The following is a 21,373-nucleotide window of genomic DNA, read 5'->3' as shown; positions in this document are numbered from 1 at the left end:
CTTAATCCTGTTTACTTTAATCTGGCTACCTAAGGCCTTGCATTCAGTCAACCATAACTTCAAAACCTAAGGCAAATTGAACGCAGTAGGCTCTCTTTGAAAAGGCCCGCACAGTCTATGCAGTTCTCCTTGGTTTCAATAAGACACATTCTGCACAAAGAACACCGCAAACTGGGAGCATCACAGCTGTCTTTTAAATATGTGTAAATTATAGCTCAGGATATTTTCCAAACTTTGTGGTTTACACAAGAAAGTCCTATAAGGGATTGTATTTTTCATTTATTAATTTATCAAATATTGTATTATACATGCAAAAACTATGTACAGAAACAAGGTACTGTGTTAATTGCTACACACGTGCAAAAATTTAAAAAATAACATTAGCAAAGAACTTACAGAGAACCAGAGGCAATAACTTATGTGTGTAAGAGTGATAACACAAGACAGAAAAATAGTTCACAGAGGAGATTAAGCACAATGGGAAAAAAAAAAATCACTTTCAGCCAGGATTACCGAGAAGGAATTTCAAAAAGGACATAGCATTTGAGTTAGACTTTAAAAAGAGATGAAGTTTGAGATCTGTAGAGAAGTAGAGGAAGGGCATTTCAGGTCGAGGGAATGAAAACCGTAAATACCAGCACTGAGAAGAGCAAACCAGAGCGTATGAACAAGGAACAACAAATGGCAGAAATAAAGATGGCAAAGTCAGCTGGGATCTGGTCTCCAAGGTACCCGTATTGATAATTAGTAAATTATCTCATGCTATTAATTTTTATTTAAAATTTGGAAACATGTCACTGTGAACTTAGTACTGTATGATATATATATACACATACTATATACACACATATATATATACTATATATATATTATATATATAGTATGGTACCTACTGGGCCAAATTTGATAACCATTCATGTTTTAGGAAAAATAAACTTTTAAATGTTGGTTAATCCTGTTTACTTTAATCTGGCTTATCACCCTAAAATATCTGGTGGAGAGTTAGGGAAGTAAATTAAAAGATAATATTTGTATATAAAAGGAGAGGTGGTAAGGGGGTTTCTTGTTGCCAAGTGTATGAGAAACACTCCTCTTCCTCTTGAAGTGGCTGGCATTAAGAAATGAGGCAAGGCAAAAGGAATTCCAAACATCTTGGCCTTTAAGGTCTGTGAATAGGAAGCATGCTATTTATAGAGACCTACTTACACATACCCCTTATTTTAAGTGGCTACCTGGGACAGCCATCAGAACTTAATTGTGGGTAGTTCAGAGTCTCACAGCTCCAACAGGGATAAAGCAGATTCCCCAGAAACATGATGACACATGGCGGTTAGTTTCTACAAGACAGGTATCTGGTAGTATATTCCAGGTATGTTACAGGTTCCCAGTCTTTTATGGCTGATCTGAAACTTGTGAAAGAAAACACACTATTAGTTTACGAAAAGGTCCAAACGTCCACAAAAGTATAGAAAACAACACAAGTAACTCCCATATGCCTATCACGCTGTTTCCACAATTGTGGAGAATCTACCGCACTGGCTTTCCCTCGGCCATTTTTCTTTCTTCCTGAGGCGTCAGAAAGCACATTCCGAGCATGGTCATTTCGGTTCTCCTAGTTCAGTTTGCATCACCTATGCATATGAACGTCTTCATGGGATTAACACACTTATGCAATGATTTTTTTGCATCATCTAATACCAATCTATAATGAAATCACCCTTATTGTCTCAAACATGTCATTTTGTTCAGATATTTTTGAATAGTTCGTTTAAGAATCCAAAGAAGGTGCACGCATTACATTTGGTGGTTATGTCTCTTAAGGAGTTGTCTTCTCTACCTGCCCGTTCTGCACACCATTGGTTGTCGTTTAAACTGGGTCAGGTTTCTTGTGGAATATACCATGTTCTGCATTTGCTTCTTTGCTTCCTCGTGGTGCTGCTAACTGTTGCTTTGTGCCTTATCATGCATTTCTGGATTGGATAGTGTCAGTTGCCTACATATTAATACTTTCCTTGAGTATAGACAAATAAGCTGAAGGAATCTAGCGTGATGAAAACAATCTTTTGTTTTTTAATGTATTTTATTTATTTATTATTTTTGAGAGACAGGGTTTCTCACTGTTGCCCAGGCTAGAGTGCAGTGGCGTCATCATAGCTCACTGCGACCTCAAACTCCTGGGCTCAAGTGATCCTCCTGCCTGACGCTATAAGCACACACCACTATGCCTGGCTAATTTTTTACTTTTATTTTTTTGTAGAGACAGGGTCTCGCTATTGCCCGTGCTGGTCTCAAACTCCTGACGGTGAGTGATCCTCCCTCTACAGGCTCCCAAAGTGCAAGGATTACAGGCGTGGGCCACGGCCCCTGGCCCAGAACTGAATTTTGTTAATGATGAAGCTTCACCACTTATTTGCTATATAAATTTGTCTTTGTTATTTAAACTCTCTGTATTAGTTTCATTATGAGTATGCCAGAAATTTCATGGAGTTGTTATGAAGATTAAATAGATTCTGAAAAGCACCTAAGGCAATGCCCTGTACATATGACTGGTGTGACAAAATGGGCAGCTATTTATGGAGTTATTTTAGTGGACGTCAAGCTCCAGTTTATGGTCTGAATCTCATCTGCTTGATAAAGTTATCAAGACTTTTGGCTTATTTCCCAGATTTCAAAAGATAGGTATCTTACTAATTATGAAAAGAACAGCTAGCTATCTTTTGGAGGAATCTAAATTATGAATGAGTACTGTCAAAAGACAAAATTACAACAAATTTAGTTTTAAAATCTCAATTGGCTTTATTTGGAATTCTAGAATCAGGCAACACTTCATTCAACAACATATTAATAGAATAAGTGTTCCAATGAGCAGAGCAGAGAGACTGGTTTTATCACATTGGGGTTCAGAAAACAGTACCCCAAAATGAAGACCTCAGAAGCAGCCTCAGACGCAAAAGTTTTTTGGTGACTTTCTCCTGTCCTCCTGTTTCTCAGTCCCATGCTCCCCTGAGGCTAGAGAAACTAGAATCCCTCTTCCCCCAAGGCAGGTCATAAAAACCAGAACCCCTTATCTGGATGGCCAGCCATAAAACCGAACATTATTCTGTTGGGTTACCCTAGTCTTTAAGTCAAAATACCTAAAAGTGGTTATTTCCATGGGAAGGAAAGAAGAATTTATGAGTTAAATTATATCTTTCAGCGCTCTCCCATAACTGAAGGCAGGAGGGTACTCTGTCCAGGGAACCTATAATTGATCTTCCCTGGAACAGAATAAAGGCTTTGATGTCTTGGCAGGCAGAGTCCAGCCTACTGAGGGGGGTTGCTCATAGTCTCTACCCCAGGCGCTTTCTGAGCCTCTTCTGAGTACTTGATAGGAAGTTGTCTCTTACTGCTGCTGTCGTTGCTGCTATATTGGCATCTCTTGTCATTGAGGCATGTTGACAGTCATGCTTCATTGCTAAAGGTCACCCTCTTCATGTCTTCCCTTTCACCTTGAAAGTGTGAATGAAGAAGCTATGATTATACAAATGCATAAACCTTTCTGCTCTTCTATTGGCATGATCATTATACTGTTCATTGTACATGACACTACCATGTGATCATTATTCTACTATTACAAACGTCAAAAACAGTAATATGGTTATCCGCAATGTGCCAGGAACCAGGGTGACGGTTCTCAAAGAATACTCTAGAAACTCCCTGCATCAGAATCATCTGGACACAGTTTACAAATGTGTATTTCTAGGCCCTGCCTCAGATCTAGCAAATTGAAATCTCTGGAAGAGAGATCCAGGAATCTGCATTTTAACATCCACACTACGGTTTGAGAACATATGAGATAATATGGGAGGAAACTTCCCAGGGTTGATGAGATAAAATGGGAGGAATTTGTCCCAGAATTACATGGTTAGGAAATGGAGAAGCTGATATTTTAATACAGGACTGCTCAACTTCAATGCCTATGCCGATTCCATTATGCTACATTTCTAATTGCCAACGACAGTCACGTAACTTTCACTAAACCACTCCTACCAGTCTCACATACCATTTAGCTTATTAATGAACCCATAATTTACAATGCCCCAAGAGGCTGCACGGATTTCTTTTTCCTCTCTTTCTGGCAGAGAGATTTATCAGAGTGTGGTGTAGGCCACTCTTTCACTTTAATTGCTAATAGTGCCTGTGTTTACTCTCCAACCCCAGCCCCTCCCTTCCTTCGACTTTCCAGTCTTTCTTCTTGTCCCTCTTCTTAAGTGAGTGAATTTCCAATATGAAGTTTAAAATGAAAATTGAAAATGCAATGCAGAGCCTTGGTACTACTTTTGCAGAATTTTCAAAGATTATTTGCAATTATTGACAACAGCTATTTCGTATCTCTGCTATTAGAATTGGTAATCATTATTCTGACCATAACCCTGCCCGTGAATTAAAGACAGCGAACGGGAAAACTATGCTTCCCCTCATCCAGAAATGTAGAAACAGAAAGGAATGAAAAGACTGGAAACAAAGAAAAAGAGATCGACTTTCAAACACTGGACACTTATTCTGAGATAAAGTTGTATCATCTACCTATGACAGAACATGTCAAACTGAATGTTAAAGTTCTGGCTGCTTTTGCTGTTTGAGTTGTGTGAGGTCCATTTGTAACCCAGTTAGGAAAGAGGAAGATATTTGGCTTAGAATTTAGGAGCTTCTAAACAGGTCTTGGGGCAGGGTGTCTTTCTGTGTAAAACAGGCTTTTATCTGAGAACCTCAATGAATAACTGTAGGAGACGGTTTCTCCTAATTGAAATTGTTCTAGGAATATAGGAAGTATCTAGAAACCTGAAATGCAAACTTTTAGGAGGCAATGAAGGAGAACCTAAGGACAAGAGAGCTGCAACAGGAACTCCAACTTCCCCGTCGGTCTCTCAAGGAATTTCCAGACCTGAGGGAACTCTGCCGTGCAAACAAGCATTTGCTAGGGGTTTTTAACTGTGATTGAGGGAAAAAGGCCTTGGCTTGGCCTTTTCACATTTCCAGGTTTAAGACTGCAGATTGCACTTCCTGTTTTTTTTTTTTTTTTTTTTTGATTTTCCTTTTAGAATTACCTCTTGTTTTGGCTCTTTAATTATTTTTATCATACCTTCTACCTTTTTGTTAATTCTTTCAATTGGGAAAAGGAAGCACCAGTATAAAGAATTATTCTTAAATAAGGGATGTTGGATTTCATTTCCTTCTAGTTAGCTCCACACAGGTTCCTGTTTCCTGAGCTCTGATCCTCCCCAGCAGGCAGCCATCTCCAGTACGCTCTGTCCCTGTCACTTAGTTGTACCTGGTTCTAGAGCTAAGCCCAGAAGTTCATAGGCAGCAGGATGCCCCCACTAGTGAGATTTGAAATTATTATTTGATGTTTCTAGAGTAAGTCTTGGGCATTTTCATGGCCACTGATGCACACACTCCTCCTAATTGGTGTTTGTTCAGCCCACACAATAGCATGGCTGCCTTGCTTCCCTCAACTGCGCTTGAGCTCTTTTCCATTTTCTGCAGCTAAATAGATTAGGTTGGAGCCACAACATCCACTTGGCTTTTGCTAGCCCCCATGCTCCCAGGGGGCTGACATTTCCTCTATGTCTGGGTTCCTGCTCCAAAGTAGACCGACCACCTGGAATGTGCTGCTGCTCTCCTACTGAACTCTGTGCTGCCATTTTGTTACAACTCCTGCTACAGTGATGACCTGCTCTACCCATCCCTTGGGTCCACAGCCCTCGTCACGACATATGCAGTTCTGCCTCTGAAGAGCCAGACTCACAGCTCCATCCGTTTTACTAATGCAGTTGCTGCTTCCTCCCCAAATCATTAAGGTCCAATCATGCCTTGACGCTGTCCCACCTTAGTTAATGATGCTGACTTCCTCTCTTTTTACTCTAAAGTTATTCCCTCTAGAAATGATAGTTAGCATCATACCTGATGCTGCTAATTCATTAGAGATCAAGTCAAAATTCTTGCAATGTGCACAGTTCCAAGATAATAAGGTAAAAGGAGAAAATAATGTCTCATTACTTATTCAGGTCTTATATGAGGAAATTAGGTTACCATCTATATCTTCATGTTCCCTAGCTTATATTAAATATTTTCTGCTAAGATCTGTCCTCTAAGTTTCAGATTCACATATCTAACTTGAACCCTCCCACCTGGATGTATTTCAGATGCCTCAAACTCAACATATCAGAAGCTGAAATGCATAATTTTTACTTGAGTCTTCTCCCATCTCATTCTCCAATAACAGTAACTACAAAAAAAAAAAAAAAAAAAAGACTGGCTTCTTTTTATGTGTTCCATCTATCTAATTGCCCAGAGCAGAAACCTGGGGTTCTATTCCCTCATGCTTCATAACCAGTCAATTAACCAGTCCTAGGAAATCTCTCTCACATGTTTCTTGAGTTCATTCACTTCTCTCCATGATCACTGCCAACATCCTAATGCAGGCTACCCCCATGATAGCTGCCCACTACCCTCACAATAAAATTCAAAGTTCTGAACATTGCATGGTGTTTATATGTCAAAGTATTTATGTGCGTCAATCCATATCCTCTTACCTAGTGCTGTCTTCACCTGTGACAAAAACAGCTGGCTCCTGCATGAAAGGTAGAGCACAGAGGACATAAACTTTTACAGATTGAAAATAGTAAGTCCATATCAGATAAATTATTTATTCTAACTATAATAGCAGAGTGTTTGAAACATTCAGTTAATGATTGTGCTACTGCACTCTAGCCCGGGAGACACAGCAAGACCCTGTCTCTAAAAAATAAAAATAAAAACTCAGCTAAAAATTCTGCTATGTGGCAAATAATAAATAAAACAATATTATTTTAACAAATATTTACTATGTGCCAAGTATTTTTCTAATAGTTTTGTGAATATTAATTTATTTAACATATATAATATTTTTGTGATGTAGTATAACTACATTTTTCAGAGGAGGAAAATGATTCATAGAGAGTTAAGAAACTAGTTCAAGGTCTCAGAGCCAGCATTTGGGCTGGGTAGTTTGCTTCTAGAATCCAGGCTCTCAGCTGCTGCACTGTGCTACTTCTCCATGTGGTCTATGAACATAGAAAATATTTGTCATAGCCAAAGTTTTACTTGTTACATTTAGCATTATTTATAATTATAACATATTATTCACATATTATAATACTAGTCATGTAGAGTAGCTGGGCAGAGAATTTATTATCTCTGCAGAAACTTCATATATGGCTGCGGTCACCTGGTATGGCACGCATGGTGGGCAGCTGAGGTGCAGGTGATGGCCACGTTGCAGTGCATAGAGTCCTTGTCTAGTTGAGTGGTCATGTGTTGGGCTGTAACCTGGGTCTTGTGACCCTGCAGGGCACCAACACCTACCTAGTGGGGACTGGCCCTAGGAGAATCCTCATTGACACTGGAGAACCAGCAATTTCAGAATATATCAGCTGTTTAAAGTTGACTCTAATTGAATTTAACATCGCAATCCAAGAAATCATAGTGAGTAATTGGCACCAGGATCATTTTGGTGGCATAGGAGATAATTATAAAAGCATCACTAATGACACTATCTATTGTGTTAAAAAAAACTCATAGAGGAATCCCCATAGGGAGTAAATTACAGGAAATGGAGAGCAACAATATGTTTATCTGAAAAATGGAGATGTAATTAAGACTGAGGGAACCACTCTAAGAGTTGTATAAACACCTGGCCACACTGATGATCACAGAGCTCTCCTCTTAGAAGAGGAAAGTGCTCTCTTTTCGGGTGATTGCATCCTAGGGGAAGGAACAACTGTATATGAAGACCTCTATAATTATCTGAACTCCCTAAAAGAATTATTGAAAATGAAAGCTGATATTATATACCCAAGACATGGCCCAGTAATCCATAATGCAGAAGCAAAAATTCTGCATTACATTTCTCACAGATATCTCTGAGAACAGCAAATTCTTATATTATTTCGTGAGAACTTTGAAGAATCATTTACAATAATGGAGCATGTAAACATTATTTGCAAAAATACTCCTGAACATTGACATAAAATGGCTAACCATAATCTCTTGCTTCATTTTAAAAAGCTAGAAAAAGAAGGAAAAATACTTACCTGACAAGAAATGGAAAGCCAACCTTTAGTTTAAGATTAACGAAAGCTTTGTTTTCTTTTGTTTTTAGAGAATGGTATGTTTTCTTAACTATGAATTATTTATTTATAGAGAATATAGAGTGTAAAACACTGAAAATAACCCTAGAATACTTTTAAATAATGTCATATTTATTCTGAAATATATAAATTATATTATACATCTATAATATAGGTTATTTATCTAAACTTGTTCTTAAAACATTTTACCAAAAATTCAGAATCCAAAAGTTTATCAATTTTCAATAGATTATACAAAATGGTTACTTAAAAATATTAAAATTTGTGTAATTAAAAAAAATTTTAAATATTGTAGTCATAATGTCCTTATAGAAGAGGGACATTTGTTTTCTTATTCTTATGTAGAAGACATACAAGCGCTACTACTATTCCACACTATTAACCTATTCAAAAGATTTACTACAGGATGTTTTCTATGAGAAATCTTATCTGACACATTCAGACTCAATACTTCATCATTTTTCACTTGTGACTATGTCATTTTTAATTGCTCTATGTCATCCATCCATTGAGGATGTTGCCTGATATATGTGTCCTCTGCAAGTATACAGTAAGATTCCCAAGGCCAAGAGCAGTATTTTCTATTTTTATATTGCAGCGAAATCTCTCACATCTTCACACTAAAGCATCAAGTCCCTCCAATGTTGAATTTCTCTTGAGCTTCACAATGTTCTTCTGAGCATCAAAGCAACATAATTTAACTATAAATTATAAAGCTAGATAAAGTTGAATATACCTGTATAATGCCCAGCAGGTACCTCAAACTCTAAATATCCCAAATCCCAAAGTTTATTTTTTTCCATCAAATCTATGCCTCCTCAATATTTTTGCCCTCAGTAGCAGAAAATTTTCACTTATAACTTCTCTCTCCCAGTCACCAAATTCTAAGATTTCTCCATCACAAATGCCTCTTCTGTCACCCCTTTTTCATTTCCACTGACCTTGACAATGTGCAGTCTATGATTACCTCTCACTTACTCCACTGCAATAGTCCCCTAACAGATTGCTCCAAATCCAATTTCTAATTAGTAGAATCCATCCTTTGCGTTTCTCCCCCTGCTACATTTCCAAACACTGACATGATTGTTACTTATTCACTCCAAACAACCTGTAGAGAATAAAGTCCATATTTTCTTACTAAGGCATTCAAGGCTCTCCACATATAGGCCTTGGATTTCTAGCTGTCTAGTTCATTGAGGTTAGGACTATGTTTCTCCAAAAATCTGGTTATAGTGCAGTGAGATTGTGTGTGTGTGTTTATGTTTATATATTTGTTTTATCAAGTAGAATCATAAACATTACTTCATACACTGTGATTGCCCAGCTGGAAATGTCAAAGAAACAACAGAGCCAAACAGTAGTTAAAATAGCAAAATCATTTTATTCAGGAACCATTGCAATAAAGGAAAAGAGACCTCAATATAGAGCTGGGTCAATTCCAATTACAGCATGGACAAGTGGGGATTTATTGCCAAGGAGCAGGATGGATATCAAGAGATTGGAAAATTACTAAAAGGAAATATCAGGGGTGGGGAAGATTCTGGTTAAACAGACCTAACAGGATTCTTGCTGAGGACAGGCCAGGGTGGTCAGAGACCAAGAGTAGGGGTGAGCAATTTGCTCAGTTACAGAGGGTAATCAGGTATGAAGGGTCGGGTTCTGTCTAAACTGATTCAGCAAGATTATTGCTACAACTGGGTGATGCAGGAGCCACCAGATTGGAAGCCAAGGTCAAAGCCTAGTTGGAAAGAAGGCTTACATGGACCTGACTAGAGTTTAGTCAAGGAGAGTAGTCCTTGCCAGTGTGGTCACACTGTGTGTGTGTCTGTATTGATGCTGCCGTAATTTACCACAGAGGGACTCCCAGGCCATCAGAGCAGTGTCACCATATTTTGGGTGCAACAGCAGCCACAGAGAAGGCCGACTTTGAACAGCTACTAATAGTTAACTGGCTTTTCCTTAGGCTGGGATGGGGATGGGAGTCTTTTTTTTTTTTTTTTTTTGAGACAGAGTCTCACTGTGTTGCCCGGGCTAGAGTGCCGTGGCGTCATCCTAGCTCACAGCAACCTCAAACTCCTGGGCTCAAGCGATCCTCCTGCCTCAGCCTCCCGAGTAGCTGGGACTACAGGTATGCGCCACCATGCCCGGCTAATTTTTTTTTATATATATTTTTAGTTGTCCAATTAATTTCTTTCTAATTTTAGTAGAGACGGGGTCTCGCTCTTGCTCAGGCTGGTTTCGAACTCCTGAGCTCAAACAATCCACCCGCCTCGGCCTCCCAGAGAGCTAGGATTACAGGCGTGAGCCACCGTGCCCGGCGGGGAGTCTTGATTTACTTTCAATATTCCTCAGATTTGACCAGACCCCCAATTACATAAGATCTTCAGTCATAAAAAACATAACTTACAAAAAAACCACTTGTATTTTGCCACTTATAGCTTTTGTATTTTCATCAACAATTGTCTTAATACAAGTCTGGGAGAAATAAAACGGCTCACGCCACGCATCCATAGAAACAACCCAAGTTCTCTGAATGGACACAGCCTAGGACAAGCGGGAGCGCCCCCTCAAATCTCGCGAGTCGCAAGCACAGGCGCCTTCGCCCGGCCTCTCGCGATAGCACAGGGCTCCAGCTTCCCGTCTGAAGAGATCAGGCGGCGGCGTCTCCTGGGGCAACAGCAATGGCGGCGGCGCTGTCCGAGCGGCTCTTCTCCCTGGAGGTGGTTGTAGACTGGGTGCGCCTGGAAACTCGGTTGCTGCCGCCGTCCGCCGTTGCGGTGGAGCAGGAGGAGGCCTCGCCGCCGCGCTCCCTGTGCCCCGCCGTGGCTTTCCGCCTGCTGGACTTCCCCACGCTGCTGGTTTACCCGCCTGACGGCCCTGCAGCGCCCGCCCCGGAACCCCGGCCCGGCGTGATCAGCTTCGGTCGCGGCAAGTCCTGTCTCTTCCGTCTGCACCCTGCCACCCTGCACCGCCTGCTCCTTAGGACCCCGCTTTACACCTTGCTGCTGCAGCTGCCCCCCGGGCGCCCGACGCCCGCCCCACAGCTCCTGGGTTCCTGCAACATCTCGCTGGCCGCCACTGTCCAGAAGGTCTTGGGACCGGCCGCCTGCAGGTGCTCCCAGGGTCACCGGGGAAGGTTCTCCCTGCATAACCGAGTGGGGAAGCAAATTGGGGACATTGCGCTGGCCTACCGCCTGACTGACCTGGGAAGCCGCTTGCTGGGCCATCTTGAGCGGCCCGTCACCTTCACCTCCATAGGATGCGGAGTGGAGCACGAAGAGGTGCAGGAGGCAGTGGAGGTCAGTTCCCAAACCCCGCAGGAGAAACAGCAGCTACAGCAGCCAGCCTCAGAGCCAAGCCCAAGAGACACCGATAGGCCTCCTGGGGGGTTAGAAATCCCAAAGGCACAGAAGGATTTGAAGGAAATAGTTTTCCACACTAAGGCCAACTCTGATAACGCCAGTTCTGTGGAGAATGGCAAAACCAACTCTGTTGTCACTTGTCCAAATGCTTGCCGTGGGAGGAGTATTATTCCCCTAAATGAGGAAGTTACAGAGTTGGACATTGAAACCAACACATTTTGCCCTCCTCCTCTGTATTACACTCACTTGACCCAAGAAAAACTGCCTTCTGCACAGGTTAAAATCACCATTGAGCCTCAAGTGAATGTACTCGGGGAATTGGATGGTGCTTTTCCAGAAAACAAACATATGAATTCCCCAACATACAGAAGCTCTCCAAAACATACAAATTCTGCAACAGATGAAGGTCCTCCAATGCTTGTAAATCCTCCACATATTCAAGATATAGGAGCAGTTAATCAAACTACATGTCATACTCAAACTGAACAAAATAGAATTAATACAATAAGGCAGCTGCCTTTATTAAATGCTTTGTTAGTTGAGTTGTCCTTGTTATACGACCAACCCGTGGCAAGTCCTACTCACATACATCCTCACTTAGCCTGGTTATATAGAACTGAGGAAAAGAAGGCATCAGAGTCTTCTGCCAAATCCACATGTCAGTCTGAATCTAAAGAGGGTAAGCTTTCAGTTGGGGAATGTGAAAAGTCAGTTAGTCTTCAGCCTAAAAAGAACCAAGTTGAAAACCCTAAGAAAAGTAAATATTTTGAAAAGAACAGTGGTACCTCCCAAAAAAGAGTTCCAAGGGGGAAGCTGCTTTATGGCTTAACAAATACGCTAAGATTACGTTTAAAGCAAACAAATCCTGATATGTTGGTAGTACATGAAAAGAGAGAACAGTATAGAAAAATGCAAGCACAAATGTTGGGTACAAAATTCAGAATTCCATCATCCAAAGTTAAAATATTAAGCTTTGCAGAGCAAAATCAGAAATCACATCAACTACCTAAAGATAAGCATTTAGATTCAGATACATCTTTTGCTGAAAATAGTGGTACCTCAAGGCAAATTAGTGGAGTTTTTGATGAGCCTAGCACAACTAAAGAAATTAAACTGAAATGTGCAACTGAAAAAAAGAGAGTTGATTGTGGTAAAAATAGAACCAATAATGGTTCATTGGAAGAAATTGTGAGTCCTGCAAATTCCATTATTCCAGAAAGGTTTACACATGCAAATATTTTGGGAGGAAAAGTGGAAGTCCAAAGTCCATGTGTTTTCACACAGGATGCTATTGATAGAGTTGTAGCAGATAAAGAAATAAATAGTAGGCAGGACAAAACTACAGATAATGACATTCTAACTGCTGATGTGAATGAAAATAGACCAAGTGGAAATAGTTGCTATGAAAACATCTCAGAACTAAAGTATTCAGATGACTTCACCAGCTCTTGCTATTCTGAAGATTTCTATACCACGGAGGATACCAGCAGAAGTTTACAAGCTCATGATAGCAATCCAGGGGCAGAAAATCCAAAACATAGTCAATATACAAGTCAGTCTAGTGAAACAAAATTGTCTGTAAGGAAAAATAGCAGTGAAAAGAGTTCTATTCTTAGCCCACCTTTTTCAGCTGGATCACCAGTACACTCATATAGGAGATCTCGTATTTCAAAGACTCAGGATAAAAGTTTGGAGGAAGCATCTAGTATCTCTACCAGTGATTTATCTTCATCACATTGGACTGAAGAAAAAGAAAACCAGATAGACCAAAATGGTATGCATGTTTCTAAAGTTATAAAGAGAGATCAAGACATCTCTTTTAAACTTAAAACAAGAACTGGTTGCAAATCTGTAGAAAAAAGCCAGTCACCGCAGACATCTCAAGTGAGTTCTTACCTGCCTTCTAATTTGTCAGAACTAGAACTTAATGTCCTGAATAGCAGTACATCAGATCACTTTGAAGAAGATAGTGATGATGTTGGTTCACTAAATATTTCCAAGCAATGTAAAGATATTTGTGAATTAGTAATAAATAAACTTCCAGGATATACGATGTAAAAATATGTGCTTTTAAAAAACATTTTTTAACAACCTGTGTGTACTATTAGCGAAAAAAATTTAAAAACTCTTAACATTACATTTTAGTACACAAATTATGTGAATAAGTCTTTTTAAGAAATGTAAATGTTTGTCATTCCTTTAATGTTTAAATAGTATTCTACCATTAAATCTGATAATATTAATCATGAAATCACCCTATAACCTATGTAAGATTTCTTTTTAAGTTGTTTAATCTTATAAGAATAAAAGTATCTATCATTCTAAACTGTCTCTCCTAAAGCATCTGCCCTAAAGTATTGATCATCCTGAATCTGTCTTAATGCATGTCATTGAAAAAAGAAGACAAGTTAATGAGGATAGCTTCAAATTTTAATTGAAATAAATCATTTAACAAATATTGAGAACTTACTGTGTGAGATGCAGAAAGGTACAAAACTATTTAAGGTAGAGCTCCTGCTATTATAACAGCTTATGGTTTTATGTAGATGAGAAGTCTTCCTTGACATGTATATGTCCTATATCCCTAATAGGTGAAGTTAATTTTATATGCTATCATAGTGCTCTGTACCTTTTTTAAAAAAAAAAAACGAAACACAATTTGTTTGATTACTTGATTAATGTTTATCATCCACTAGGCTTTAGTTCTGTGATGGAAGGGACCATATTTGTTGTATACATCGAATCTATTCCTAATATCTAGCACAGTCCCTGACATGTGGTTGGGTGCAGTGAAAACATTCACCGAACAAATGAACAAAGGCCAGACATTTAAAATACCTAATGGGCTGGCATAGAATTTAGCAGTAAAAACAAGCAGAAACCCCCAAAACCTGTAGAAAATCCTTATTGGAGACATGTTTGACTGTGATATTTTTGTTTTGCTGGATATAAAAAACCTTCAGTTGTTCTTTCCAGTATTTGGAAAGGGGACCTAAAAAAGGTATCTTTCTATACAATTTCTTATATAGGAGTTGAGTTTATTGTCATTGCAGTTTGTTCAATAGTTGTTTTTAATGTATGAAAATTTGTTTATATGAAATCTAGTGATTTATTTATAATTTGCTCCATTGTTTTTATAGTCAGACCTTACTCTGTGTTCAAATATATCTTCTTCCAGCTGTGTTATACTTTAATTTTAGACTTTTTAATATATCTATAATATTTTTGAATGTATGAGGTGAGATCCTAATATTCCTTTCTTTACAAGTAATTAAATAATGATATAGGTATTGTCTTCTGAATGATCATAATGATAGGATTTAGATAGATGGTAAGAGGATGTTATATTTTGGGGAGTGATATGAATGAAAAGATGATGACGGAAATGAGCATTATATAGTCCTGGGACAATGAAAATATTATTTTCATTAGAATGATAGGTTCATGCTACAGAGTGGTAAAAAGGAAATTTGCTGAGTAAGGAAAGTTGCAGATTCTAGAGAGCTTCAAATGCCAAGCATAATAATAAAGTCCTAAGCAACAGGAACAATAGAGTACTTTAGATTATAAATGAGCACCAGTAAGTAGTAGTGACATTTTGAATATTTTAAATTATTGAAAATAATTACTTAGAGACATAGAAATTACACCAGTAAAAGTTTTGAAATAATGAAAGACTTTTTATGGCTAATGGCTATGATCTTAATTTTTGTATAAATATAAAGCATATAGTATATCATCTTACAAAATCAAAATAATTTAATGACAGGTACTATAACTAGTAGATACTCATATGATGTCAACTGTGTAAACTATTAATGGCAATCTTTCATTACCATACAAGAAATAAAACTATAAACTATCAGAATCATCAAAGAAATAATTCCTTAAAAACCAACTGTTTTATTTATTTGATTGAGAACAAGTCATTGTGATGAGACTAGGTAAGGAAAATGATGAACTCAGTGTGTCTAAAAAGTCCAAAGAACTAATGTTCTTTATATTACAAAACTGAGTAGCTAATAAGCTTCTCATTGAGTTATCCCATGAATACTTATTTCTAGAATTGTGGTATTGGTTTTTCCAGCTTAATTCTAGTAAAAATGTATGTTTTCATGTATTTTGTACTTCCTGTTTGCATTCTATCTTCAAATTCAGTTTGATGTTTTAATTCTACAATCTAAAACATACTTTTTAGAGAATTTCATAACATACTACTCATGAAATTTTATTTATCTCCTTAATTGCTTAAAATCACTAAAATGTGAAGTAGTATTTCAAGGTCTCAAATAAGGGGGACCTGTCATTTCATTGTAAAATGAAGCTATTGCAAACCTTCCAGAAGTTCTTCTGAACAGTGTGGGTATCTCAACTGCTATGGACAGAGCTGAATGAGAGAGGGACTAAGAAGGAAAGTGAGCCATAAAATGATGTTAAGACCAACCTCTGTGTAGTACTAATGCTTACAGCTTAGGAGGCAGCTGTCAATAACAACAAGTCCTTTGAACTGTTGCCGTAAACATATTCCCAGAGGACTGTACAGATGCGTACAATATGTTGGGTTTTTCCTGCAGTCATATGCATGCTATTGATATCTTCAGATACAAAGAACAATGATACTAAACTTCTATCATGCAATTGTGGCTTTCTGTTGAGAACAACCCCTTTCCATCTCAATTAATTTATATTTTTCTTCATGTACAAGCAGTGAATTTATTATGGGATTATACTTAGGAACCAGACTTTTATTGGTAGCAAATATATAGGTCAACACTATAAGTTAAAATCCGAACTTTTTAATCAGCACATTATGTTGTTAACAAAGCAAAGAAATTTCATAACAAAGAAAGCAACATATAAATAAGATAAACAATATTTAAATGTGTTGAGTCAAAGTGTCCTTGGCCCTAGAGAAATAGTCATTCTTCAGGCTGTTTATGTTTTAATTTAGAATAAAATGTCTAGAGAGTTGCACAGAATGACAGTGTATGAGCCAAGACTTGCTGAATCATTCTCTTCTTATTGTTAACCTACAACAATGGAAGGAAAACTTACTTGGTCAGGGACCAAGGCGTTCTTAACTGATTTTCTCCGGAGATCTAACTGTCATGCCAGGGAACAACAGCCTTCAGGATGAGCTTCATTAGGTTGGAGTGCCAAGCCATAGGGTAGAAATATTTCCTTATTTCCCAAACTCTTCTCATATCTCTCTTATATTAATAATATATATTCTAGAAAAAAACCAGAAAGCTCAGATAAGAGTTTTTGCTTCAAAATTGTGTACTAAGGAAAGGTAATGTCCTTTCCTTCCAAAATCCCACTGAAATGATAGAAGAGATGTAAAAATAAGACTGAACCCATAGTAGCCCCAGAAAACAAGGAAAATGCTGGTGGCGGATAAGACAGTTTGAGGAACTTCTGGAAGATACAAAGCAGGTGGGATTGGGTTTATGAAAAAATTGATTATAAGTCCACTCTTCAACATAGCCCCCTAAGAGTGCTACTGGAGAAATGAGGAGATAGTGTTTTCCAGCAGAGCCCCAGATAAACTTCAAGCTCGGTCAGCAGCGCTTGATAGTAGGAGCACGTTACGGGAGGACTGGGGCAGAAATAGAACCCCGAGGACAATAGAGAATTCGGGGTGAGGCTAAAGGGTATCTACTAGAAGAGGTGTTGGGACCAAAAAGGAAAACTAGTGTTTTTTGCTTTTGACAGTAAAACATATATTAAAACTGTGTCTCAATTTTACTAGGGAGACTACTAACCCTCGTGGCAAATTAAAGTGATATAAGCCTGGTCTTTGGAGGCAGACAAGCAGAATTTACGTCCTTGATTACATTATATTACTCCTTGAAGACTATGTCTCTGTTGTAGGATTGATTTAGTTTCAGGATTGAATTAAATAACTTGTGTATAGCATGTATGGCAGTGAATATATGCGTGTTTGGGGGTTGTAGTTATATTACAGAGAATGTACCATGGTATCTGTATTCCTGCCCCAAGGGATGTATTTTCAATTAAAACTTAAGTCAAAAAATGCACACTTCCTTCCAAAAGGTTTAAACAAATTTCCCATAGCATAGAAAGGCCAGGAAGCCCATGATGACAGAAGAGGCAGGATGAAGAATTCTGGCCAGGGAAGAAGACTGTTTAGGTCAGAGAGCAGAGCCACAAAACCAAGCAGAAGAAGGAGCCCTTCTCAGAATATTAAACAAGGTGGGGCATCTAGCTTTGTGCAGAGTATTGGGGTGGGGTTAGGGGGAACACAAAACTGCCTTATCATTCAGAAAGAAAGGAACTCTGAGCCAGGGTATAAGTAAAGACAAGGTTTTCTAAAGTAGTAAGAAAAGAGTGTATGAATGCAGAAATGTTTCCCTGCAAACCTAGGTAAGTGGTCTCTCTTATAGGAGGTTGTTTTAAAACCTCCTAAAAGTTTCTTTTTTTTTTTTCTGTCTTTATTATTTCATGTCTTCCCATAGCGGCACCCAAAAATGTTTAAATGCCTTGGGGATGCGGATGGGGTGAGAGGGGAAGGAGCTGTCGTAACGTATCCTAATAAAATAGCCAGGAGCTTACAGAATGAGTTGGGAAAGGATGAGACTTAGCTTTCAGACCAGATGTTGCAACTGAGTAGAAGAACCCTTGGCGGCAGGAATACCTGAAAAGATTTGGGTTTTAAGAAGAAAGGATGTTTGTGCTTCTGGGATCAGGGCAGGATAGGAGATTAGATAAGCTCCTGAGTAATAGCAAGGCACGATAACAGCTGAGGGTCATATTCAGAAAGAACATGGAATGGAACGGGTCCATGAGTCAGTATGTGAGTTGGTTACTGCAAGATCAAAAACCTGTACTTTTAGTTTGACTATTTACCATATTGTATGTTTTCTTCATTATGTTTTTGTTTTCTTCTTGGTTTTAATGTAGCTCTTTTTGAAGGATCTTCTAGTTGAGCTATAAAAGCAATAGGAAGTGGCTTTGGTTGGGGCCAAAATGCCAGAGGAGAAGCATCATACCCCCAGAGTCTACTTATCTAAAGATTCAGAAAAAAATACATAAGACCTCTCTCAAAGCCCCTCCTTTCCACCCAGAGATTTTTCCTTCCGCTATTCCCCACCAAAAGCCTTGGGTGGCTTTGCATTTTGTTTTATTAAGGTGAGCTGTTCAATCACAGAGTCTCATACCTAGCAAGTGCCTAGAGTACTGTATCTCACAACTTGCGATGTCAGTGTCAACCCTGTGGAGTGAATTGGGACTGAATTCTGGACTCAGAATGACATGAAAAATAATGGATCACTTTAGGTCTGAAGGAGCCTGTTGTCAGAAGAGTTGGCCTGAAAATTATTGCCTGCATATCCAGAATTTTTAAGACTGTTTCCAAGTACTTTGGGATAGCACTTATTAACCTGAGAGAAAAGATCATTCAAATCTCCTGAGAAAGTTCTTAGGATGAACATCTATGCTTCTTGTTAGGAAAGTACTCCATAACCCCAATATTCTCTGTAACAGCCAGAAGCTAAGTATTTAGCAGGGCAGAACTTCTATTTTCAGATGAAACATCCTTCTGTCTAGTGCTGCTTTGCTGCAACGTATTGTTTCCTGGTGCTCTCTTCCTATCTCACGAATCGCAGTGTGGGTTCACACCATCAACCTCTAAGAACCAGTGTGAGAGGCAGGATCTTACCAAGATTATGGCCTCACTTTTCATTGGAAAATAGGATTTCTAAAAGAAAAATGTATTTGGTGATGTGGTCTCTGTTGCTGTCATTAATTTTAACACTAATATCTTTTTACACTGAATAGCACTTTACGGCTTATGAAGGACTTCCGTTATTTCACGTCACCTTTCCAAAAGCCCTGTGAGCTAAGTATTAACATAGATGAGGAAACAGGCTGTTTTCCATATTCATGGCCTTTCTCACTTTCATAGAGAAACTGAAAGACTCTCGGCATAAATCTCAGAATAATAAAGTTCCTTCAATCCTTGTAATATCATTTCCAGAATCAGAGTGAACAGCAATAGTCTATAAATAGACACAATTCCAAGTTTGTTGTTTTATTTATTTTTTACTGTGGTAAGAACACAACATGAGACCTAACCTCGTAGCAAATTGAAGTGTACAATACGTTATTGTTGACTGCAGGCACAGTGTTGTACAGCAGACCTCTCAAGCTCATTTGTCTTGCTTGACTTTGTGCCCAGTGATTGGTAACTTCCTATGTTCCTCTTACCTGAGCCCCTGACAACCACCATTCCATTCTTTGATTTTAGTCATTTGACTATTTTAGACACCCTAAGCAGAGGACCCAGCTAAGCAATGCCTGGACTCCTGACTCATGAATACTAGGAGAACACACAGATATTACTTTAAGCTGATAATTTGTTATGCAGCAAAAGAAAATTACTACAAATAGTCAGTAGAGAACACCACGGCAAGTTGAGAGAGAGAGAGAGGAAGAAAGGAAAAAGCTTTATATTTTAAGTATTATTTATTTATGTATTTATATTTATTTATTTATTTAGAAATAGAGTCTTGCTCTGTCACCCTGGCTAGAGTGCAGCGGCTTCATCATAGCTCACTGCAACCTTCAACTCCTGGGCTCAAGCAATCCTCCTGCCTCAGCCTCCGGAGCAGCTGGGACTATGGGACTACAGGCACGCCACTGCATCTGGCTAATTTTTTTATGTTTAGTAGAGATGGGGTATTGCTCTTGCTCAGGCTGCTCTCAAACTCCTGAGCTCAAGAGATCCTCCCGCCTCAGCATCCCAGAGTGCTAGGATTACAGGCGTGAGCCACCGCGCCCAGCCGTAAGTATGTTTTACAGGCACATTTATTCTTGTTTTTTAAACAATGGTCACTGCATTTTTATTTTTCACTGAGCTTTGCAAGTTGTATCACAGGCCCTGGTTGTCACTCTCAACTGGTAAAGGCAAATCCAATTGCTTACAGGTTTCCATTATGTTATCCAAGTACACTTAGTATTTGGCACCACCTTTCTGGACGTAGTTGATGTGTATCATGCTGGAGCATACTGTGTTGGAGGCTACATGTTTTCTCTCTAGAACCTAGAACATTATCTTTTAAATTTTAATTTTACAGTCTGAACTGAAATGCCTACATTTCACATGACTCACAAATTTGGCTTTCTAAAACTTTTATACAGGATTACTCCTAGTAACTCTTGGGAGGTAGAGTTAAAGTAATTCTGCATGCAATATTTTCAGTGCATAACATGAAATTATTGAAAAATACATAACCATTTATTAACTTTTTCTATTTATTCTTGTTAGTTAAGGTGATTTCTAAAGATTTTTAAAAGACTGACTTTCTTCATATTAGCGTAATATTTCTTTAGCGCTAATTGCAGACTTCTAGAGTAGTGCTATGCCCTTAAAATGGTTTATTTTGCAGAATGGCCCACTTCACTGGTTTGAGATATAAATGTAATGATTCCCCTTTTATATTTTAGTAGATTATTTTAGCTCCATGTATTCATGTTAGCATAAAATCCAGCATCAAACTTTTACGAACTCCATTATCCCAAATGGTCCAAGATCCTGAGAAGTTGACTTATCCTTAGTTACATGGTCTGTCCTGCTTACAAATGCCAGACCATGTGACCTGCCCACTAATTGGCCTTGGTTTTCAACTGCTGTGGCTTCTATTGCTCTGATACTGTGTTGCGTTTGAAGATCAGCTGCCTCCATAGTCCTGATTGCAGCACAGGTCACAAGGGCACAAGTGACGATGGTTTTTACTCACAAGCTGACATTGACAGGGTGACTGGGTCTGGAGTTGTCTTAGAGTTCTTCCCCATGATGTTGCATATATTCTGTGTGGA

The 21,373-nt window shown here is 38.7% G+C and overlaps 1 protein-coding gene and 1 pseudogene across 1 annotated transcript; both read left to right on the top strand.

The window, feature by feature from the left end:
* Positions 1-7,288: 7,288 nt before the first annotated feature.
* On the top strand, positions 7,289-8,441 carry LOC105823077 (annotated as a pseudogene).
* Positions 8,442-10,831: 2,390 nt separating this feature from the next.
* On the top strand, positions 10,832-13,591 carry MAP10 (microtubule-associated protein 10). Its single transcript, XM_012660205.1, has one exon. The coding sequence runs from the start codon at positions 10,853-10,855 to the stop codon at positions 13,589-13,591; it is 2,739 nt and encodes a 912-aa protein (XP_012515659.1). The 5' UTR covers positions 10,832-10,852.
* Positions 13,592-21,373: the final 7,782 nt, after the last annotated feature.

This window comes from Propithecus coquereli, unplaced genomic scaffold (genome assembly GCF_000956105.1).
Source record: "Propithecus coquereli isolate 6110/MARCELLA unplaced genomic scaffold, Pcoq_1.0 Scaffold66, whole genome shotgun sequence".
In the NCBI taxonomy this organism is placed as follows: domain Eukaryota; kingdom Metazoa; phylum Chordata; class Mammalia; order Primates; family Indriidae; genus Propithecus; species Propithecus coquereli.
Note: the sequence above shows the minus strand (reverse complement) of the source record. Positions and strands in the feature narration are given on the sequence as shown.

What these genes read in the sequence shown, in the direction of transcription:
- MAP10 (XM_012660205.1), top strand. Translation starts at nt 10,853, where the DNA reads ATGGCGGCGGCGCTGTCCGAGCGGCTCTTCTCCCTGGAGGTGGTTGTA.